The following is a 24,288-nucleotide window of genomic DNA, read 5'->3' as shown; positions in this document are numbered from 1 at the left end:
GTATAGACCTGTACCTTCTCCCTGAGGGCAGCAGATGGAAAAGGTGGCTATTTTTTTCTTTGTTTATGGACTTTGGTGTTCCACCAAATAAAAGGTTGTTTTTTAGTTTATTTTTGTGTCCGTGAGTCCTTTGTTTGCATCATTCCTGCCAAACCTCTTGACAAACCAAGTGCTGTGCTTGTTATAAAGAATCACACAACATGTTTGAAAAGACAAGATGAGGCAAGAAATCCAGCCATAAACATCTTGTAGCTGATGACTTTCAGCTTAGAGACTCCAATGACTGATTTTCAATAACAGACAGGTCTGCAACACTGTTGACTGGCTACTTTAAAGATGAACATATATTTTAAACACTCAGAGTGTTGAAGGGTAATTTTCAGGTAATTTTCATCACTTTTTCTTGAGTATTAACTTTACAGCTACTTGATCCAGATAGACTATTATGTGCTCAAACTTACATAGAATTTAGTGTGTCCCTTAGAGGGTTCTTTTTATAGGTTTTCGGAGTCAATAACAACAGTAAGGGTGGCCAGATTTCTACTATATTTGTGGTTTTCTCCTTTCTTGTTTCCTGGAATTTTAGTCAAAATTTTTGAATATGATTCCTTGAACATAGCACTGATGCCATAAAATATATTTCCAATTTTATATGGCAAAGAGGGTAACAGTCACTAATGATGTGCTTTTAAAAAGTATACAAATGTATCCAATTGTTTGGAGCCAACAAATAACCTGGCTAGGCAGAGGCAGGACACTACAAGCATAACCACAAATTACTGCAAGCTTTCAACATGTACATGACATCAAAACCTTTGTAGGGTTAGGATGGGTGTCACTAGTTAGAACAACAATGAATGTAGGCATTTATCTTGGTGGCAGATCAGCTACTACTTACAGTAGTGATTCAGCCAAAGCAGAATTGTTTTGAACTGCCAGTTCAGGTGGCTGGTACTGAATGGCAAACATGTTTAGCATGCCTGACTAGGTTCAGATGCTCTGTAAACTCGTCCTTATCATACTAGCACCTGTGGTGAAAATTTACATTTTTTCGTTTGTTGGAAACACCCCTTGTTAGTTTTGGTGAAATTGTCTATTAATTGAGAGATAAGCCATCTTTTCAGCCAGTTAAGTCTACAACTCAGTCTTTGGTAAAGGGGTAGATTAGCTAGAGGGAACACAACGTCGTAAAATGCTAAGACGGTAGAAGAGAGTGGTGTTAAGCAGTATGGAAAACAGGAGAAGATGGTGGCGAAAGACAAATGAGAGGGTAACAGAAGGACAGAGGGCTACATGGGAGCACTAAAGCGTGTAAAGTATACCATCACTCACAGTTAAGCCAATGCCTTATAGCACATGTGTCAAACTCAAGGCCTGCGGGCCACATCTGGCACGGCGGACATTTATATCCGGCCCGTGAGATCATTTTATATAGATTTATTATTATTGTTATGCATAGCCCGGCGATATGAGGCGCTAATAACACACAAACTACAGATCCCAAAATGCAGCGCTGCAGCCTTCTTGACGAACGCTAGGCTAGCTGGGAACATCCCCACGTCAATCAAGTCAAACTTCTGTTATTGCGAAGCTAGCCCCTCACAATGGCGAAGAGAAAAGTTGATTCTGAAAAAAGAGCCTTTCAGCACCAGTGGGAGACTGAATATATGTTTACAAACATTGCCGGTAAACCCGTGTGTCTTATTAGTGGAGCTAATGTGGCTGTAATTAAGGAATTTAATTTAAGGCGACAAATAGGCTGAAAAACCTAAATGTCGAGCAGAAACTACAGAAAGTAGAAGAGCTAAAGAAGAATCTAACATTTCAGCAGACTTTTTTCTCCAGAGCAAAATCACAAAGTGAAGCTGTTGTGAAAGCAAGTTTTATTGTAGCAGAGGAGACAGCCAAATCAGCCCGGCCATTTACCGAGGGAGAGTTTCTGAAGAACTGCATGATGAAGGTGTGCAATGTCTTGTGTCCAGACAAAACGCAGATTTTGGCAAATGAGAGCCTGAGCAGAAACGTATGTCAAAGTGTAACCGACATGAAACTGCCCTGGGACAAACTTGTTGGACTTACAACAGATGGAGCGCTGGTGTTGTGCGGTGAAAAAAGTGGACTAGTCGGCAGGATGTGAGTAAAGATGCAGGAGAACTGTACCAGTGAGTCAACAGCATGCTGCATCATACACCAGGAAACGCCGTGTGGTTAAGTCCTAAAAATGGAGCATGTAATGATCACCGTGACGCAAACCGTAAATTTTATCCGAACTAAAGGTTTAAATCACCGTCAATTTCAGTCTTTTATGTGGGAAATAGATTCAGAGTTTGCCGACGTGCCATCACTCAGAGGTCCGTTGGCTGAGTTGGGGAAAAATTCTCAATAGGGTTTTTGAGCTCAGCAAGGAAATCTGTCAGTTCATGGACATGGCATGTATGATGCGGTGAAGGCATTTCAAGTTAAGCTGTCACAAATGTTCAGTGCAACTTGCCTCACTTTCCCTGTTGCCAAGTAATGTTGAACCAAGTCCGCGCAACAGTGTTCCCAGATGCGCACTTTGCTGATAAACTGAGCGCACTGAGTTCGCACGGCGCTTTGGTGACTTTGAGCCACAAAATGAGAATTTTGAGCTGCTTCACAACCCATTTACAGTTGACGTGGAAACTGCACCTGTGCAGATTCAGATGGAGCTGCATTCTAATGGGACACTCAAGGGAAAGTACGACACTGAATGGCCCGCACAGTTTATTAGTTCCATTCCTGAAGCAATGCCCCAGCTCCAGATCGAACCTTGTGTATGTTTTATTTTATTTTTTCTGGGGTATTTGACAGCATGTTTATATTTCTGACTTGCCAAATGTTGACAGGATATATTTTTATGGAGAGAAAAATATTTAAAGTTTAAGTTTATATTTTTAAGTTTATTTATTCTGGAATTATATTCCTGTCCGTATTCACATTTATGTTTAAAAAACATTGTTTTAGTGTGTTCAATAAATGTTTATCTTGTTTGGCCCGTGACCTAAAGTGTGCTTTGAGGTTTGGCCCCCTGTGCTATTGAGTTTGACACCCCTGCCTTATAGAGTCTGCAGTCAGACAGGGTCAGGTGTCTTTACAACTGCTTGTGCTCACGTTGCATCCTTATTCCTACCATCTGTCTTTCGCTCACTACTTACTGAAAACTCACTGCTATCAAAAGTTTAAAAAAAATGCATTGTTCTTACACAAATTAAAACTGTTCCCCTTTATTTTTGATCATCACGTCAGACTTTAAAATTCACTGACTTGTGTGGCAGTGATTTGTTGTTTCTTATTCTAGCAGTGCAGCTAATGCAGGGCCAAAGCCTCCCACAGGGGTCCCTCCATTGATTTGTTTTGTTATTGAGAAACTCTTCAAATTCAAAACCCTGCAGGTCTGGAGAACAAATATTTGTTACTTTCTTCAGATACTTGGTGTTGTGGATATTTGATGAAACTATACACCGCACGGTTTGAATATGTTGGTTGATACACCATCCACTAATCACTTCTGTACCGATATCAATTAAATGGTACCTTAAAGACTTTATGTATTTATAAACTTTCGTCTCTTTCACTGTTTATTAGTTTATGAAGCATTCTGAAGTACCAGATGTTACACTAATGGCTTCTGCCTAAATAAAGAAACAAAAAAAAAAGGCAGCAGTACTCTATCAACTGAAAAGTGCCAGTGAATATTGACTTGTGGCAGGCAGGACATGAGTTAGGGTGACGGGTGACTTTAAAAGATTCTTTTGTGGAACAAAGGTGAAGCTAAGAGGAAGCTACAGGTGAAGACATGAAGCATCAATATGAAGTTGGGAGGACAGGAAGAGCGAGCGTAAAAGAAAGAGAGGGCAAGGAGGAGAGTAAGCGCATTCATCCAGCACATGGAATCAGTCGAAGAAATCAATTTTTAATTTGGCCATCAGGATGGCAAAGCCATTGGTGTACCAACGGAGCTACCGTGCTACACTTAATTACACAAAGCTGCCCCTGAGAAAGGGAAGATGGGAGGCAGAAAGAAAGAGATGGAGAGAAACTATGAGAGAGGCAGGAAGAGTGACAAAGATGAGCACATGAGGAGAGGGTGGTGTGAAACGAGCGATAGCAAGGTCACTGTCTGCGAGAGACACAGGGTGGTGGAGGTTGCAGTGGGGAGACAGATGGTGACATATACAGAAGAGAAGAGAGGAATCTGTGGAAACAAGACTTGGGGGCTGAGGAGCAGAGAGACCTGATTTCACACCCCACCTCTCTGATTAGGAGCCTAAGGAAACACACATCACCCTGTGTATGATCATAGCATGTGGGTGACTTTGAACACATGGAGGCGCACATACACAGGGAGCAAATAAAAACTTCACAGGGCTTCAGTGTCTCTTTTGATGCCTTTTTACTCTTCTTCTGCTGCGCTGTTCCTTTGGATTTCTACTGCCTGGAGGGTGCTGGCCGAGCGTATCAAAGGCATTTGACCACGGTGGCAGCATGAAAGCCTTGCCCTGGACCATAACACAACTGATAATCCGAGATGTGCCACAGAACAAGCACTGCCTAACCCCCAACCACTCACTTTCTTTTTCTTTAGCTGCTACAGCTTTACCTGGTGCTCTCAGCTGCTCTTATTGCAGCTTTTCTCAATAGCTTTCTAGGTGTGGTTACTTTTCTGGCTCAGTTTAGTCTTGAAAGCTTGACCTCAGCTGGAAATTACAAACCGTAAGGCTGCTAGAAAAACAACCTAAGGTTACGTCCACACGTACCCGGGTATTTTTGAAAACGCAGATTTTTCTATGCGTTTGCACCTTTCGTCCACACGTAAACGGCGTTTTCGGTCACTGAAAACGGAGATTTCTAAAAACGCCTGCCACGGTGGGTAATTTCGAAAACTCTGTTTTTGCATTTACGTGTGGACGAGAAAAACAGAGAAAACGAAGGGTCAAAGGTGTGCGCCTTTTTTGACGTCACACTGTGCGCCACGTTATTGTTTTGGTGAAATGAATTTCTACAATACTGTTACTGTTAATTGTACTCTCTGCAGTGTTTAAATGCTTACATATACACACACAGTTACTGTCCCTCCACACATACGACTCGGTTCTGCTTCTTTGCCCCAGCTTTGTCTACCATTTCCCACCGAGGCTTCTAGACTTCTGATTGGCCAACATTTCTACACGGTTAGGAATATATCGCCACCTGTTGCTTTGGCATGTTCCTAGCAGCGTTTTCCTTCATTTCTGCATTTACGTGTGGACGGGATTATTTTTTTAAAACGAAAATGGAAAATCTCTGTTTTCAAAAATACCCGTGTACGTGTGGACGTAGCCTAAGCTTAAGCTTCTGGTAAGTTCACGTCTGGGTCATGTATCTTTCTGGCCTGTCACCAAACAGATGTTCAGCTATTGAGTCTGAAATGTATTACTTTAAGTCATAATTCTAAGAGTAGAGCAAACTACACTTAAATGATTTGCTTTTCTTTTTCTCACTGGGGAAAGTTTCATTCTATCTCCAGTTTTACACTGGAGATTCAATGTAGCTTGGGGGTACAGGCAAGAAGTCCAAAAGTAAATACATAAAAAACTAACACAAGCCCCCAGATGCAAACATAGCAAGTGTACTGTGGAGTCAGATATCCAAATATCCAAAGAGTTCACGAAAGAAGGAAAGTTATTTTCTTGCTGTGCTTAACCAAACAGGAGCTATTACTTTAAAAAACAAAGGTGAACATGAATACCAATATCTGATGGCTACACCACTTCCCACCTGTCTGGAACTTGCTCCCTTTTCTTTGTACAATCATCTCATCAGCTCTTTGTATCTCATCTCTGTCAAAAACCTTCTAGTTATCATTAAATTACCCCCCTTACGTTGTTTTCATTGTGCAGTCCAGTCAAACAGAAATACTTTTTTTGTTGCTGTCACACCTTCTCTCCCTTAGCTTTAAACAGAAGATTACACAAATTAAATGATCAAGTCTTAAAACATCTGCTCTTACTTTTCATTTCTAAAAGTTTGGTCACACTGGCTCCTTAATATCAATTTCTTTTGTTACTACTAGCTCTTACCACTATCTTTTTTAAACATTTAGACAATTTGCCTTTCTTGTGCTTTGTGTGTACACTGACTGTAAATCCAGCCTTGTCTTGATGAGACAGAGGACTGTTAAATGCCTAGGGAAGTTTAAGACCCGCAAGGGATTCTTCTGATAGCAACCCAAATAATGAAAGTGTAATTCTACAGGGATAATTAAGTTAGAGATAGGGTGATTACTGTGCGATCCATTAAAAGTGATGGCAAAAGTAATTACTTATTCAATCAGCATGGTTTTATGAGGGAATGCGATGGCACCATGTTGCGTTGCCTCTATACAAGTCATTACATTTACAAGGGCATAGCACTTTGAGCTGTGATTGGTTCTCTTGACAGCTTGTTCAGCCGTGAATTAAGACCTTGGTGAAAATAAAAGTAATTTTTATCAAAGTTGAGTTGAAATAAAAATTTTAAAAGGCAACTGTCCTCTATATAGCCATCCACAAATATGAGTGGACGTGCTACAAATTGTGATCTGTCTGTGTGTTCTGCGGTGTGGTTAGAAAGAGAGAGGCTTCAAAGGGATTCAGGAAGCTGTATGTCTGACACCTCCTACTCTCACATATGGGAGTTATAACTGCCCAGACGGATGATTCTCCAGAGAAAGTGTCAGTCAACACAAATGTGCTTCTGTAAATATGTGTGATGATACCATGCAGCAAACTGTGTCATTTGTTCTCGCTTTGTCTAAAACAATAAAAAATGCTTCTAATTCCATACTGTGGTTTGTGAGCCACCACTCATTTCATTACATTTTGCTTCCGAGGAGCCAGACTTTGTAAGACTTGAAAAATAGTTCTTCAGGCTTTTTGAAGGTTTTTCACAGTTTTTCTTTGGACATTGGCTACTATTTTCAGTCCAGTCATTTTACCTAATCAAACTGGAGAAATACAAGACAAAAGAAGAACTGGCAAGTTTAAAAAACTATCAATAGCAGACGAACAGTGTCTGAACGTCATGTCCAAAGCTTCATCAGAAATGGTCCTACAGAAAGCGTGACCAACCTGTTCTGAAGGAAGGGAGACAAGGAGAAAATGCTCAAGTACAGATGAACTGGCCTGAAAATTATTAGCAACAGGTCATTTTAAATTTTGGTTCAAATCATTATGAATATGCACAACGGAAGTGAAGAAGGATGTACAAAAGTGTACAACAGATCTCTGCAGCCATCTGCAAAACAGATGGTGGTTCTGTCATGGTTTATTTTTACATTATACATTTCAGTCAATGGTGTGGGAGATCTCTCACAGCAAAGTACTGTTTGCCAAGCAATACTATCTGGAAAGTACCTGATACATAGAGTACAGCCCTTTGACCATTGATCATTGTCGAAATTTAGCAATGATTACACAATGGACTGGCCTTCCTAGTCACCAGAACTCAACATTATTCTGTCAAGACGTCACACATAATCTTGACAGTGGAACAAAAGGTAGCCAACACCCAAAGAAGACCTTGGAAAGAAAAGCATCTGGACTTTCCTTGAAGACGTTTCACCTCTCATCCGAGAAGCTTCTTCATTTCTAAGAGCAATTGGTGGAGAGTCACAGATTTTATGGGAATGTCCCCAAGAGGGTCACGGACCACATAATGATCCTCTACCTAATCTGGGACTCTCCACCATTTGCTCTTAGAACTGAAGAAACTTTTCGGGTGAGAGGTGAAACAGCCTCAAGGAAACTCACCTACCTCGTACCAACCTCGTACCCTACTTCGTCAAAGAAAAATGCAAATTTCAGTTGGTTTGTTCGTAAGAGTTTAAATATTAAGCACTTTACACTTACGTCTTTCAGGCAGCCCATGAAGTTGTTGCTGACTGGAGATCCAGGCAGGTCTGCAGTGTTTGGACTACCTCCAATGTAGAAGAAGTCATCAGAGCCCAACATAGTGTAATCTTCCTGGGTGTAACCAGTGGTGGTCAAAATACCATCAACTGAGATGGTCACCTGGCAAAAGCATGTCCCAAAAGAGACAGAAAGGAACAGATAGAAATAGAAATATAGAGCAGGAATAGACAGAAAAAAGAAAATAATAAGAAAGGAGGGAAATTAAGAGAAATGGGAGGAAAAACAAGGAAGAAATTGGATTAAACACAGACGCTTGATTGGGTTGTACCTTAAATTGTATCGCTCAGTTGGTGGTTTTTTGGTGTTGGTCAGACTGAGGGCTTTCACTTTAGAGTGCAGTTGCTAAAGGTAAACCAATGGAACGACAGTGTGCCAAATGTCTCATCACTACCAGTGGTAGAATAACTAACCTGGTTTAGCAAACTCAGTGCAAAGGCAATAATCTACAGCCTCAAGAATTAACATTTCAGTCATGAACACTAAAAACAGCTATCTAAACCACACACTATGAATTTAAAGTTACATAAGTACAAGAACTTGACCTTTAAACAAGCACCATGTTTAAAATGCCAACTGGGCTTTCCCTGAGATTGGCATAGCTACGTTGTAACACTTCATTCACAGAGCTACCAGTAAAAATGACTTCCCTTTTTAATATTTAATTGCCTCCAGTTTCATATTTTGTGCAAGGCCATACATTCTTTGCTGAATTTTGATTGGTGACAGAAGCACCAGGTGGAACCCAGAATCAAACACACGGCTGCAAGCTAATGGTGTGAGATAATGTGCGAACCGAAGTGCAGAAATGATGCCTCCCATTTTTTTGACATCTCTTTTCATGTTACACCTGACCTTATCCCATCTTTACAAATAATACCTGAAGAGTAAATGAAAAGAAGAAATCATATATGTATATATATATATATATATATATATATATATACTAGTCTGAAACGTGAAAGCATCTCTCCTCCACAAGTTTTCAAGGAGTCATCACAAAAACCCTTGTATTTTTACATTATACTTATTACAATGAAGCAAATTGTAGTTGTTAATGAAAAATACTCAAATCTATCATTTACTTAATTGTATTTCATCACGACTGGATTTAGTATTGGTACGACAGCGATGATCATATACAAACACCCTGCCAAATCCTGATGTTTGATTCGGGAGAGACTTTTGCAGTTAGTGACCAATTTATGGTCTAATTATCCTAAAAGAGCTGGCCTGGGCGAAAGCGAAGCACTCCAGTCTCTGATTCAACATCTGTTATTCTGCATAAACGTACAAATGCAGCACTGCTGGGAGCCACACGCACAACCATCTGGCTTTCATTACCTTTGCATACTTCAAAGTGCCGGTAGCACTACATTTCATCATTTCATCAAGGTCCAGCTTTACATTAGGGTCGGTTAATTGTCAAGTAAGATCTAGAAATGGTGCTTTCCTTTAGCATGTCCTTTAAAATATATTCAAAAGTAGTGAATTCAGTTAGCAAAAACATCAGTTATCCTCTATGAAAACATCAACTATGCCTAAATTTATTTTAAGATACAGGTCCACAACTATAGCTGTGGCAACTGTAACCAAAAAGAGACCTTAGCAACTGCACTCCAAAGATTTTATCTCCCCAGCTGAGTTCTTATCTTCTGTTTTCCTTGACATTTTTCTTTTTTTTTCCCGTACTTCCCTTTGTAAGAGGGCAACTCATTTTTATGTCTGCTGTTGCTACTTGGTGAGAAAGATGAATCACATTGGCCAGATGTATCTGGCATGATGAATCTGCAGTTCACAGTGCTGGTATGTTGGGGTCATCTTTGGAGATCTTGGATAGGGATTTCAACAGGAACACTTCATTTGCCCAAAGTGACAAGCGAGACCTTACTGGCTATAGAGAAGAAATGGGTGGGAGGGGAATTGTTACTATAGGCAATGTCAAACATGTTCCTACTACTGTGGTTGAACTATATAGCCATGGTATTACCGTTTCTTCAAAAAAGTAGATTGGAAATGTCATAGGGTAGAGAAATATCCCGTAAACCTTTTAAAATAAAGGGGTTGGCAAACGTGCTGAAAAACACCAATGTTGGCTATGGCTAAGCTAGGCCCATGGAAGTTTTGGGATAATATTGGGATTGTTGATGGCACATCTCAGTGAATCAGCGCACTTACTCAGATAGTGGGAAAACATCAGTGACTAGCTGCCAGACACCTATAGAGTTCCCAGCAATGTGTAAGTTCTTTCTCTTCCCCTCACTTTCATCCCAGATTGTACTCCTTAATATGTTAAAAGCTTTAAACACATTTGATTTATTTAATAAACTGTCTGAAGCAATCCTGTTATATTAGTGATTTATTGTTTGATCAGAGGTTTAACTTATACAGCATTAAAAGCCCCGTGTAGACAATGTGTCGATATACTAAAATAAGCACATTAAAGGTTGTCTGAAAAAAAACAAACGTTTTCTTTGAGGTAACTTTGTTATAATTCATGAGAGTTAGTGTTTCAACCAGGATACACACTCATTCCTTTGACAAAATTGCAAGCCCTTGCATCACTGGCCACACAGGAAGGAAGGAAGGAAGGGCTTGATGGTATCAGAGGTTGCAAGTTGAAATACGCCGCATGCGTTCCCATTTTAATTAATGTGCTATAAATGTATTTAGACTTTTCTTTGAATAAACGGCAAGTAAAATATTCCCATTCTATGAGACAGTCTCTGGTTGCTTTTTCTCTCTGAGAGTTGTTTTTGAATTCAAATTAGAATGAAAAAATGTAAATTTGGACTTTTGACTAAACAAAGTGTGCAACACTTATAAGCATAAGTACTGATCAACTTAAAAAAGTAAACTAGACTCTGTGGATTGATCAGTCTATTTTTTAGACAAGCAGCTCCTTGTGCATTCAACTGACCAACTTTTAATTGCAATAGTGCAATTAAAATTTGTCTTTATATGCAACGTTCTCATCAATTTCAAAATTATGCTGTTGTTGGCAGGATAATGTTATTTCTTCTCCTGGGGAAAAAATAGCATCCTGGGTGCACACAGCATATGGCCTGAATATTATTTGGTGTAATTGTGTGATCACAGATTCTTTCTTGAAACAAAGCTTAATGTGAAAATTCTAGGAAGGAAGGATGACAAATATAAAACTGCATCAGATTAATTAGCACATTTCTAGCATTCTTCGCTGTTCTTTATTGTGTGAACGTCATTCTTCCGGCCTTTCTCGTGTGCCTCCAACAAGCAGCACATACAGCACATAATACACAGACTTAACTCAAGCCCCAGCTGCAGCCTTTATTGGATTCTCGGTGTTACCCAGCTGCTCGCCAGATACCTGTTTAGCCCTGTACATACAGAAAACTAAGAAGACCTTGCTAAACTCTGCTGAACTGATTGCCCCAGGTATAAAAGACACAATGAAGATGTTTAAAGCTGAATACACTATGAAGAGATTGGCACAGCTCTAGGGTTCAAATCATAAGAAGCAATCTATTTCACCCACTCGCATGCTGCTGAACTTGATTCTTTTAAGCTATTAACCTCTGCTTTCAGCCACTCTCTCATGTCTACTTGTTCCTGATAAATCAGCATCTACCAACAGACCAGTTTTTGTTTTTTATTTTTTTTAAATTGGACTTTAAATGTAGTCTATTCCAAACCAGATGTGGCTTCTATGGACATTTTGAGCATAATTCTAACTAATTCTATGCTACAGTCACAATAGGGAAAACAGTATTTGGAAACTGTGGCACAATCAAAAGTATTGCCACTATGTCCAATAAACTTCCAACTTGGATGACTTTGAAATGGTTCAAAGCTGGGGACCAGAAATGCAGCCACGGTCAGCTGTCTACAAAGTGACTTTGATCAAGATGACCATAACATGGCAATTAGATGGAATCAGTCTGCTATTAGTTTGTGATTGAATAGGGCCAAGTCACCAATCTTTTGCCATGTGCATACACAGAAATTCACATTAACTACTTACATTTAAAGAAAATAAGAAACAATGATTCAATACTCACCCACAGAATAAAAATGAAAGTGAAAAAGAACATTAGAACGTGCCTAGACGATACTGGTTACATACACATGGAAGTCGTACGGTTTCCATATATAAGAAAAATAAATTTTCGTTTTGTATCAGTCGCCCACGATTGCTTCATGTTCTACCTAAAATTCAACAACAGCCATTATTTTGACCATCCAATCTTCATAAGGCCCATTTGTCAGATATTTCTTTCCTTTCAGTACCATCACTCCTTTAATACACTTATCCATGCAGGGGAACATTATTTACATAGAAATGTGTCACTTACCCTTGTTGGAACAACATCTGATTACTGTCACAGGTCTTTTAAAAAAAGGAACAATGTGTTATCTTTAGTAGTTGAAACAATATATTACACAGAAACGAATGCATTCCCACCCATGCGATGGGTTTCCATAGGTGTCTGGCAGTGAGTCAAAAGTCCTAACTGGTCGCAAGTGGAGAGAGCCCTATTTTTGAACTTCAATGTGGAGTTTTGACATGTAAACCCTGAGGTGACGAACTAACCTGTGTTAGTAAAGGCATGGGGGGAGGGTTGGGAAGCTTGGGGCGAGTGCCATTTGCGCAAGAGAGAGGGGTTTTAAACTATGCGCCGAAACGAGTTAAAAGGGTTGGAGGGTGAACAAAATCGGTTAGTATTTTTGTAAGTAAGGGGAAGTCAGACACAAAAATGGTTGTTAGTACAGTTACAACAAAGGTTTTATCCAAACAGTAGATTAGTAACAATTTAGTCATAGTGAAAAAAGTATGTGAGGATTCTTTAAAAGTCCTCTGCAATTTGATTGCTCAAACCAGATCCACATTTGGACTGAATGTGTTGTTTCAAGTGACAAGGGTTTGTTTGATTAAGAAGAAACAAAATGAATCCATACAAGCTAACAGGGTGACACACAAGCCATGCACTTAAATAAAAAAGATGACCGGAAGGATGGGCTTGGAGGAAGAATTCATTGAGACACAACACAAAAAGGTCAACTATTAAAAGAAATGTATAAAATAAACCATCTGGCAAAATGCAGCAAAATGGGCGAATTTAATCGCAGGGCATCACGACACCAGACAAATGGGAAAAGGAAAAGCAAGAGAGCTTTTAGTGTTCGGGGTTTTAGACAAGAAGGCAACATAAAAAAATGCATCAACACACGTGTACAACAAACTGACACGTGCTGGGATACAGCAGCATTTACACCCTATAAGAATGCTGATGTGAACACTTCTAGCCAATAGAATCATGCAGACATGGTGCAGGAATACAGCCACTGGATACTCAGTTTGGAGGTGGAAGTTGGAGAAAATGGGACCGGAGTAAACAATCACAGATGGAATCCACGTACATGAGAGGGTTTTTTAAAGAATAGGAAAAACTGAGAGGGGAGAGAAGATGTTCAAATTCTGGTCAAAGATAGCAGGAAATAGCTTTTCACCACTGTCCACGTCCTTCATGATATTGGACACAGAAAAAACACAAAAACATCTGCTCGTGATTGCAGTTCTCATTATGCCTCTGCTACAATTTCACTACAGCTTTTCTGATGCGAGTTGAAAATTGCTTTATCACTTTTGTCAAATTTGAGCCAAGACTCAGTGAGTCACTACCAGATACAGTGGCTTTCTGCACATGACACTTTTCTTTTCCAACTCATGGGATTTGATGGATTGGCCAGATTTATTCCTTGGGGCATCAATTCTTTATTCACCAGAAAATGAAAATCTGTCTCCCCTCGTTATTTTTCCCTTTTTTTTTGTTTCAGCAAGATAACGTGTGAGGTCATTATTCATTTTAGTAAGTTAATTTTGAAGTTAAAATTATATAAGAAATAAAACAAAGTATAATAAAATAAAGTAAATAAAAACAATAAGGAGAATGTGGCTAACATGTCTTATGGCCATATTGATTTTAGTAGGACAACTGATATATGTATGTATATACGTTAGCCGTGATATATACATATACATATATACTCAATGCAATCTTTGTATCAAAAAACAACAACAACAAAAAGAAGATCGAAGGGGATAGGAGTCTTTTCATGCAAGGGGTGAGGGCAGTAAAGTATAAGAAATATAAGTTAGTGTTAGTGTTAATGAGGGGTCGATCGTACACAGATTTTCCCAGTCACTTCCCTTTATGTCTGCATCGATGGGCAGACAGTTTCCTTCATTGATTGGGCAAGTCCAGTGAAAGCAAGTAAGGCTGGCTCTAGCTACACACTGATGGCAGCATTACTGTTATGTACTAAGGCCTAATAGGAGTTAGTAAAATAAGATCTCAGTAAGGCTTTTGTCAGTCCGTCTTTGTTTACGTATTTTTAAATATAAAGGTCTACGAGTTATTTTGCCAAACTTTCCCCACTTTGCTGGTTATTCAGTGTAAAACTGTCTGATCACCCCTGCACCTGTGTTCAGGGAACTAACTGTCCATGAAAACCTTTTATTACGTGCGCACATCGTCGTGTAAGAGAGGAAGACTGTTCAGGTACAAGACTGAGAACAGCCCCAGGTTGATCATAAATCAGCCTAAGGCCACTAATGGGATCAAGCCCTCATTTGAAGTCTTCTTTACAGTGAGGGCTTTGACCGATAAATCAAGAGCTGTAAATAATCTTCATGACTCTATAAACCATAAGACGGCAAACCTAGATTACAGGGCACTCAATAACATGCCAAACGAGTCTAACTGAAATACCATAGCAAAAGTGTGTTTAGTGGCATTTCTCTCACACTTTTTAAAATATTGGGAGAAAAATGATATAAAAAACAGAAAGTGAAAAATTTATTTTTACTTCCTTTCACTGGAATGGCCAGAGTAGGCTGCTTGAAAAGTCTGCTGTGTACGTTCACTTCAAGGGTTCTTCTTAAAAAAATACAAAATAAATTTAAAAAAGGGAATAGGGATTAACAAAATATAGTTTCTCATCAAAATTTCAGAATGCTAAATTGAGAAAATATCTTGCGTAATGATTCTTTATTTCTTCATACGGATAGTGTTTAAAAAGAAGAACAAATGAAAAGACAAAGAAAATAAACAACAACCAAAAAAATAAAAAACAAAAAAATAAAAACTGATATAATTCCCTATATCTTTTCTTTTGAGCAGACCTCATTGGATGAAAACATTAAGTCTTAACAGGAAAGGGAAACTGGATGGCAATAAAAAGCGGTTAACATATATAAATACAGAGAGAGGGCTAAAATAAAAACAGAAAGGTGGAGTTTTTCCAGCTACCTTGGAATTGATGGAGGATTGTAGTTTCAGTAAAGCAAACAGAATAGAAAGAGGTAACGGAAAACCCAGGGCAAACCAAAGTGTAAGACAATTAGAATGATATCTACCATATAATGCAGTTTGTTTACCATAGCGTGTCCAATGCCTGCGTGCTTCAGGAGAAAACAGGGGGAGGAGAAAGAAAAAAAATGACAAACCTTAAAAAAACTCAAAACATACCTAAGCCCCGAAAAAAGTGGGAAAGAAAAAAAAAACGAATCGCCTTTGATAAAATCAGGCAATTTGATTGTAAAAAGAATAGTGAAAAAGAAAATATTATTTTTTATATAGCTGTAGTAGAACATCCAAATAAAGAAATAAAGAAAGCAACTGTAAGCAACTATTTCGTTTTTAAGGGTCATTTTCAAAATAAAATTCATTAAAAAATAAAAGGTATAAAAGGATAACAGTACATTTGTTAGTATGTAAGTCGCAAGTTAATTAGAGAAAACAACAGATGGTTTACATTCCGTGAATGACACAGTGTTAGTTGTTGAAATCATAAAAGGTAAGGGAAAAGAAAATTCACCCACGAAAGTAATCAAATTGGAAGAATTCTGAACCATGTTAGTAAGAGAGACAAGAGTTAGCAAATCAACTTCCACAGAGGGGATTTGGGCAGTTTTGATGGGGAGGTTTATTTTGAAAGCGGGAGGGAATGAGGGAAAAGTACATCAGTATTAGTATTCACTCTGGCAGACTAATCTGTTCAGTGGGCTTGTTGTTGGTAGGGTGTCGTTTTTGATGACTTGAAAAGGTGCAATTATCTATTATAAGCAAAATTCCCACAAGTAGTCATTTAGGGCTGCTGTGATGTATGCAGGGGAAGACAAAAAAGAAATTACTCCATTGTAAAATAAAAAAAAATCTTCAATTATGGGAAAAAATACAGTATAAGCATTTAGGAAAATGGAATTAATTCAGCATATACTTAAAAGAGTGAGAAAGGCTGAAGGATAGAGAGGAAGAGAAAGAAGGACAGAAAGGTTCACTGTGGTTCTTGTGTCTGCAACAACCTGAAAAAGATAGATGTTCGTTTAGTCATTTGAATCATTTCCACTGTAAAGAGGAAAGCTCGCAGTCCCTAAAAAAAGAAATAGCGAGCATGGAATGACGCGTTAGTCCTTTCTGTACATTCAGTGTCCTTCTGTCTTTAAATGTCACGTCATTGATCTTATCAAAATTTTTCATTATTTGAGGCTTTAGTTTCATGTTGTACATTAACAGAAAATTCAGTTTCTCACACCGTGCATAAAGCATTAAGACTCAACCATGCAAGTGGAGCATTAACACTTCAAAAAGGTAAATGGTGTTCTGGAATTTTTCCTCCGAACAGAGTGGACATATTGCATATTGATTTTAACATTTTAACTACTGTGAAGGATCACAGCTGACACACACACTGGTAAAAGGAGTTTCTCTCCTTAAATCCCAGTTAGGTCATCAGATTTTACACAGAGTAATTAACTTGCCAGAAGCAAAATGTCAAATTAAAAGAACTATATATTTAAAAAAAGCTCCAAGTAATGCTGACGAGAAATTAAAAATAATGGAAATTTCAACCATCGTTTGTATGTGAGCCTTGTATCATCTACAGCAGTGCTGTAGATGATACAAGTGTGTCTGTGTGTGGGATAGATTACTGTGTATTCATGCTATCTGTGTGGGAGCTGAATGTAAGTGGTGACCATGACGAAGGTCTTTCCCATGAGGGTAACTGGCCAAACTGAAGCTTCAAGCACACCCACTCTTTGATCTGGGGTCACAATAAAGTGCTGTCACCAGTCACCCACTGTGTCTAATGACTTCTCTTAATCCATTAATTAGGCAAAGGAATATTCAGTGGTGGGTGTAAATTTGCATATAAGCACCACAATGAACTCTCTGAACACTGTCTCTGAACTTACTAAACATTATAGATATGATAGGAGGCTTTAAAAAATGGACCTGACAGAGGTTTATTTACTTGGTGACAACGACTTAAGCTTTCAAAACAGATGACCTGTGATGCAGCAAGAGAAAAGGAATTAGAACTTATTAAATGCAAAAGATAGCATTTGCCAGCTTTAAATCCCTCCCATGTACTTGATGTTTGAATGCTTAACTTATCTGTTGGAACTATCAGTTCTTCGACAGCCCTGGAATGGTTGTGAAAAGTCTGTCCTTCACAAAAATCAGATGACCTTGAAAATAATAGAAAACGGTTAAATATAGGTGGTGGAATGCTTTATGAAGAGTAGTTTTCCTGAGTAGGTCTAGGTAAAGGTTTTAAAGGGACATGTATAATAAAATTCACTTCATTATTTTGTTTGCTTTTTTTTAACATACATAAAACACTATCCACATATGTTTTTACCCCCTTGTCAGGGCGAACGTCAGCAGGGCAGCAGCTTAAAGGGAGATGCCCAGACCTTCCTCTCTCCAGCAATCACGTCTAGCTCTTCCACTAGGATGATGAGGTATTTACAAGCCATCTGAGATACATAATCTCTCTAACATATCCTGGGTTTACCCTGAGGTTTCCTCCTGCTAACCCAGGAGGCTTTTAGGAAGCATCGTAGGTACACATTTAGCCCATTTTAACTGGACCCTACTAATATGAGAGCACTTGTTTAAAAAAAAAAAACATGTTAAAAGTTTAATTAACATTTAAAGTTTAATCAATTCAAAGTGAAAAAATACAAGTCTGAAATGCATTCAAAGTAAGAAAAGTAAAAGAAAGCTTTTTCAGCTTGTCAGATATTTTTGTCCAGAGCTAACTGAACGTGCGACATTAACATAATTATAAAGTAATATTAGTACACGGGAGTAAAACTGTTTTGTAGTTGTGGTTCTGTTTTCTTCACTACTCAACGATCATTTTTTTCTTAAGCGCTCTAGTAGGTTTTCTTTGTGTGCCTGTGCTGCTCTGAGCTTTACTAGTTAAACAAAAAACATACTTGGCAAGCTAACCTGCCCAGTGTTTTCATGCAGCCTTTGAATAACACATGTTAGCTTTACATTTCCAGTTTATCAGATGCCACGGAGCAGCCCTTAGCTGTTAAAATAATCTTTCTTTTCCTCTTCTGCCCCATTTTTCCAACATCTTAATCCTGAGTAGAGTTATCTCGTACTGTTTTCTCTCCCTGGGAAATACATCATGTTTAGCTAGCAGACACACTGTGTAACAAACTGCACATATTATTTCTGTGTTTGTTAAAACCTGTTGAGCTGAGAGAAACACTGCAATTGAAATTGCCATACTATGTTCCCCGCTTTATGCTCGCTCCTTTTCATTAGCGCTAGCTAGATGCTGAAATACAAGGACCTCAACTTGTAGACAAAACACAATTTTAGCAGCTGAGTATAGGTCTGTAAATGATGCATACACTAAATTAGATATTTTTTGCCTCTCTTCTTTTCTTTTTTGCATACGAAAATGTTTTTTTCCTGAGGGCAGGAATGTAAATCTACCATAATGTAAAAAATTATTTGCCCACTTCCTGATTTCTTTTCTTCTTGCATATTCGTCACACTTTGTCACACAAGGGGGAAAAACCTACCTGCCATATGCGAAAAAGTATTGTCCTCTAAACTGATTACCTGGTCGTGCCGTCCCTGCCAACAAGAACTGGAGTAAATTTGTCTCACTCTTCTTTGCAGAATTGTTTTAAATCAGGCACATTGGAGGGGTTTTAATCCAGATTTAATCAGACTAGGCTTCTTCAAGACTTGGTCACCAGTTTTCTGGTAGGTAGCATAATTCATGGTTCCACAAATCAAAGCAGGTTGCCCAGGTTCTGAAGCAGCAAAGCAGCCCCCCACCATCACACTACCACCACCACATCTTTGTGTTACTGTACCAGTAAAATGACAATTTTATCTTCACCACAATAGACCCTTACAACATCCACATCACTGCAGGTGCTGCAACACCATCTGTCACTCTCACACTCCAGTCTTCCACCACCGTGAACGAAACCATGACAACAACAATGTGGCTGCAAACAACCGCTGTACGATACATAGGTCACTGCCAGTGCAAGACAGGCTCGCCACCTTTCTCTTCTTTTCCCTGTAGATCATCAACTGTGTTAAGGTTTGAAGGTGATGGTGAATACAAAACCAGTATGAACAGCCCAGTCTCGTGAACAGATCTGTGTGCACAGGTTTTTCCTCTTGAATTTTAAAAGGGTGGTAGGTAAAACTTTAATACTGGGACAATCAGAAACTGTGGAAACAAATGGGAAAAAAAATCTATATTTTAGAACTGCAATGTCCTTTTTGACACTCTCTATATACATATAAATTAAGAACAAGGAAATGACATGTGAACTTTTTTTCAAAAAAATGTAGAAATAACATTTTTATCCACATTAACTTATTTCCTTGCAGTCATCTGCATGTGGTCCCATTCCTTGCTCCTCCCTATCACTCACAGTAGCAGTTCACAGACTTATACTCAATGCCATTAAAAGTCACAGTTAGGAACAGAACTAACACAATGGGTGTAAATGAATTGTACATTGAACATATGTGTGGTTTTCTGGGCTAAAAATTAAAACATACATTGTGATATTTGTGACAAAAATGGTTTATAATATGCCCACTTTAGGCCAACATGGTCAACCCATGCTCAGTCATGGATTATAGATTATGACTGAGGTGGTCTGATAAAGCTTAGCATGCTGCTACAACCTTTTGGGGGTTTTTTTTGCTTTGGTTTACTCAACCATTGAGCAAAAGAAAGTCTACACCGGGATTTAGAGTGATGATTTGATTTAAAAATAATAATAAATGGAAAGCACAAAATGAATACACTACCAGACTAGAAGTCAAGCGTGAAAGTCTATGTGTAGAGGCAAAACCATTGTATAGACTTTTTACAGCAGGCTTGACAACCTTAAGTACTGCTAAACTAGCGTTCCACAGTCAAGATCAATCGTGCAGAAAATTAAACTTTTGTTCTACTTTTGCTCTCATGTGGCAGACAGAATGGTATGGCAACCAGTTGGTTTTTAGGTTCTCTGTCTTGATTTTCCCACTTTGTTGCGCGTTGAGACATTTTAGAAATGTTTGCAACACTGCTATACGAGAAGGCTGTCGGCGCTAGTGGCAGTGGTGATGATAGCGTTACAGAAATACCTGAGCTGTTGGGATTGCCAAATATTAAAGTCAACAAGGGATTTTGGAAAACTATAATGCAAGACTATATAATGCAAATTTGACTCTCTTACAGTGTATTTCCTCATCTACCCATCCTATTAAACTTTCAAACCCAGCATGCCTGGAGCTCCTGCTGTGACAGTCCATTGCCCTCTCTGTAATTGACCCATCTGGGAAAACAAAGACTGTGAATGCTGATATGTGCTGATGGAGCATAAATCTCCCACTCATGTAAACAACCACAGGCCCAGACAAACAACTTTGTGTTGCATCTGTCTCAAAGGGCCCCCGAATTGACGAATCATGTACTAAATCTGATACCGAAGTACGAAAGGTCTAGAAATGAGCTTGTGTTCATATAAACATGGTACCTACTGTCTGTGCTTTGTAGCGGTGCACTTTACAGGTGAAACAGTCGACATGTCTCTGTCACTGTGTGGAGAAAACCAACAGGATGCCAGCCAGAGTTAGCCGAGATGTAAAATGATGCTTTGTTGGTTGCTGATCTTTTACACACTCATCATGCTGGCCACTACTGAACTGTGGCCACCAGCGAATAAGCTGAATAAATATTTAATGACAAAGCTCTGCAAATGATCAATGGATAGCGCCGTGGAGCCAAGATTCCCAGGCCAGATAGATTTATCACTGTAACTGAGAAAGTTCTAAGACTGATGACCGTTCTCGCACAAATTTCCAATTCAAGCCTTTCAAAATACTGAATAACAATAATATTGCAATGGTCGAAATAGGTGCTGTTTGTCTTAGAATTTGAAGCCTGAATTAGTGGCTAGTGACACATGGATTTTTTTTTGGGGGGGTGCAGCCATGACTGTGCGCATGCATTTATATACACCTTTGTGCCCAGTTGGCTGTTTGTGCGCGTGTGGTGTATCGGGCTGTCGTCACTAACACAGACACTGCAGGTGACCCTGTCATACGGCGTGCAGCTGGGCTTCGATACAAAATAGCTCTTTCAGGTACATTTGGTTCTGCATTCATTCCAATCATGTGGCATTCAGTCAAGTCTCCATCTCTCCAAGTCTGGCTCCAAGTAATGGAAACTGGCAGACAGGCTTCAGGTGCAAATATAAATGTCACTCCAATTACAGCAGAGAGAAGTCTGCAAACAAACAGCAGGAGGGTGTGTGCTTCTGCATAGCTATGTGGGTGTAGGAAAGTATAAGTGCGTGAAAATTGCAGCAGAGCAACACAGACATGGTGTAAATGGTCATAATTCTCTCTTTTCCCATCGCCGTCTTTCTTCTTTCTTTTCAGATCACATTCTCATCAAAAGAGGCAAAGTTCAAGGTCAATCCACAAGTGTGATGGCTGAGAATTTAAAATCTTCCAGTTTCAAAATCACATGTTTTTTAAAGATGTACTTTACAATGTTTCTTCGAACATCCATTCCATAAAACAAAAACACTAATTGAAGTTTCATTGGAATATTCTGAGGATGCTTTTCTTCTCCAAGTTTGTGCCACAGTTGTTGCCAGGCACAGTTCTCGAAATGCCACTCAGTCTAAGAAAATGCTCACATTCTTTTTTTTTAGACAGATGGCTCAACTAACTAAACAAAGCATTGCAATTTAAGAATTTATAATAAAAGATGAAATGAATAGTTTACATTTATTTCTCCCTCTAACTCTTAAAATGCGTTTTGATCCAGTTTGTGAGCGCGCTGCTATAGCAGCTGAACATGAATATGCATGTTTTAGAGAGAGTAGCTCAAGCTGTTCATAATTGTTTATATTTCGTATGCACTTCTGAGCACCCTTCATAAGAATAAAATGTTGCAGCTAGGCTGGAGAGAACCGAGCGCATAATGAAATGAGAAAAGGGACTTTCGAGAATGAAACTGAACGGAGAAAAAACAAATTGCAACAAAGGACATCAGCTGTAAAGGTGTGAGGCTCTGCTGTTTGTCCCTGAGGATTCAAGTGAAAGGGTGTCATTTCAGAGTGAGGATTCTGCACAAATACTGAATTATAAAAAGTAGCATGGTGTTGACAACCTGGACACAAGCCGTAATAAAGACGCCAGTTTCTTCACCAATAACTGTACGACAGACTGTGACAGGATTAGACTGTATGTTATTAAAAGCTGACAGCTAAATCCAGAGCAGATAAAATCTCATTCAAATTCAGTTCAATTGTATTTTATGTACGTAGTGCCAAATCACAGCAACACATTTTACAATGTAAGCTAAAGACTACAGAGGAAACCCCAACAATCAATGACCCTCTGTGAGCGAGCATTTGGTGACAGTGGGTAGGAAAAACTTCCATTAATGGGAAGTTTAATTGCATTAAAACAATGCATTGTCCTAATATGGATGCATTTGGATGCTCACATCTCAGTTTTTCATACAGACCCATTTTGTGTCATTCAAATATGTTCACTACCGGTGTTTTATTGTTTCCTACAAGCCCCTCTCTCCTATTTCACTTCCTTTGTTCATGACTTATCCTGTGTTTCACCATAATCTCTGTTTCAATCTCTTACCTGTTTCTGTCTCACCAGTGTTTTATTACCTGTTTCCACCTGTTTGAATGTGCTAATGGTGCATAGATCTGTTTTCTGATTATAGGTCTCCGAGGCAGAGGGATGAATAAACATTAAAGTGCTGGAGCAGGTAGTGACAAATGAGGCTGATGACTGAGAGTGTGTGGAAATGCAGGCTCATATGCTAATGCAGTGGAGATGTGATGCAAATGAGTTTTCTTCCCCTCTGAAATGCACTAACCCCCCTCTCCCCCCCCTCCCCCTCCCCATTGGTATCAAACAGCTGAGCTGATGTTTTAACATGAAGTGCTTGTCATTTAGGAAATGCATAGATAGGACCTGTGCTTGAGGTGTCAACCAGCATAGGGAAAGCGACACAGTGGAGAAAAAAAGAAGTAACAACGACATTTAAAAAAAAAAAAAAATCCTAAATGCACATCCTCCTACATGCACATGATGACGGTACCCCCATATCTTCTCAGCATGGCTGGAACACATTAGAAATACTTAAAATGTCATTGGCAGAAAATGGAGAGCGGATTACAGGGGTGTTAGTGTGCCATTTTGTACATCAAACAAATCCACTACCCATGCTTGTCTTGAAAAGCAATTTCTATCATCACCATAAAAGTGCGTGCTGTGTGTGTTGGCATAGACGAACACTCTAAATAGCATTTTTGATTTAGCTAGAAGAGCTTCGATGATTCATTTTGCTAAAATATGTTGACATTATTGAGATAGCTGGCAATAGCATGGACGCCCAGAGTTCCAGTTGCATCAGGAACCAATCAGAAACCTGTCAATCATTAAGTTAATTTGCTACTGTCATGCAACATTTTCTTTTTTCTTATTGCACTTACACGCACGGGATGAAGGCATTATGTTTCCCAAACCTTTCAACCACTTGTTTATCAATAATATCACAGCATTTAATGGCAGGACTAAGCTGAAGGAAAGGGGTTAATGCAGGACTGCAGCCAGGGATGATTCACTACCCAACAGCATGGCAGACACCGTTGCTAAGTGACAAATTGCTGGAAAGAATGGAACCGAGAGATAGAGTGAAAATGAGAGAGAGAGGGTGGGCAAGATGAGCAGGAGAGAAATTGATTGGCCCTCTCTTAGGAATTCTGGCTGAGGAAGGTTGGATGAGAGGGGAGGGTGGATGAGAGGGGAGGGTGGATGAGGGCCGGACGGATGGAGGATGAAGAAAAGGGAAGATTATTGCAGGTGATCATGCCTTACAGAAAAGGCTAAAAAACACTCTTAACAAGCCTGAGACAGATATACAAAGAGCAGGTAATGGGGGGAGTGTACTAGCATCTAGATTTGATTAAAGGGAGAGGGACAGCATT

The 24,288-nt window shown here is 39.1% G+C and overlaps 1 protein-coding gene across 1 annotated transcript in view; it reads right to left on the bottom strand.

Moving 5' to 3' along the window:
* The window catches only part of LOC102215665 (neurexin-2-like), a 337,295-nt gene that overhangs the window by 5,514 nt on the left and 307,493 nt on the right, over window positions 1-24,288 (bottom strand). Inside the window, exons 7-8 of the mRNA XM_013913079.1 lie at window positions 15,370-15,393; window positions 7,890-8,051 (exon numbers count right to left, since the gene is read on the bottom strand). Coding sequence (XP_013768533.1) covers window positions 7,890-8,051; window positions 15,370-15,393 — 186 coding nt within the window. The remainder of the gene's footprint in view (window positions 1-7,889; window positions 8,052-15,369; window positions 15,394-24,288) is intronic.

Source organism: Pundamilia nyererei, unplaced genomic scaffold, assembly GCF_000239375.1.
Source record: "Pundamilia nyererei isolate P.nyererei 1_Seehausen unplaced genomic scaffold, PunNye1.0 scaffold00114, whole genome shotgun sequence".
Taxonomy (NCBI): domain Eukaryota; kingdom Metazoa; phylum Chordata; class Actinopteri; order Cichliformes; family Cichlidae; genus Pundamilia; species Pundamilia nyererei.
Note: the sequence above shows the minus strand (reverse complement) of the source record. Positions and strands in the feature narration are given on the sequence as shown.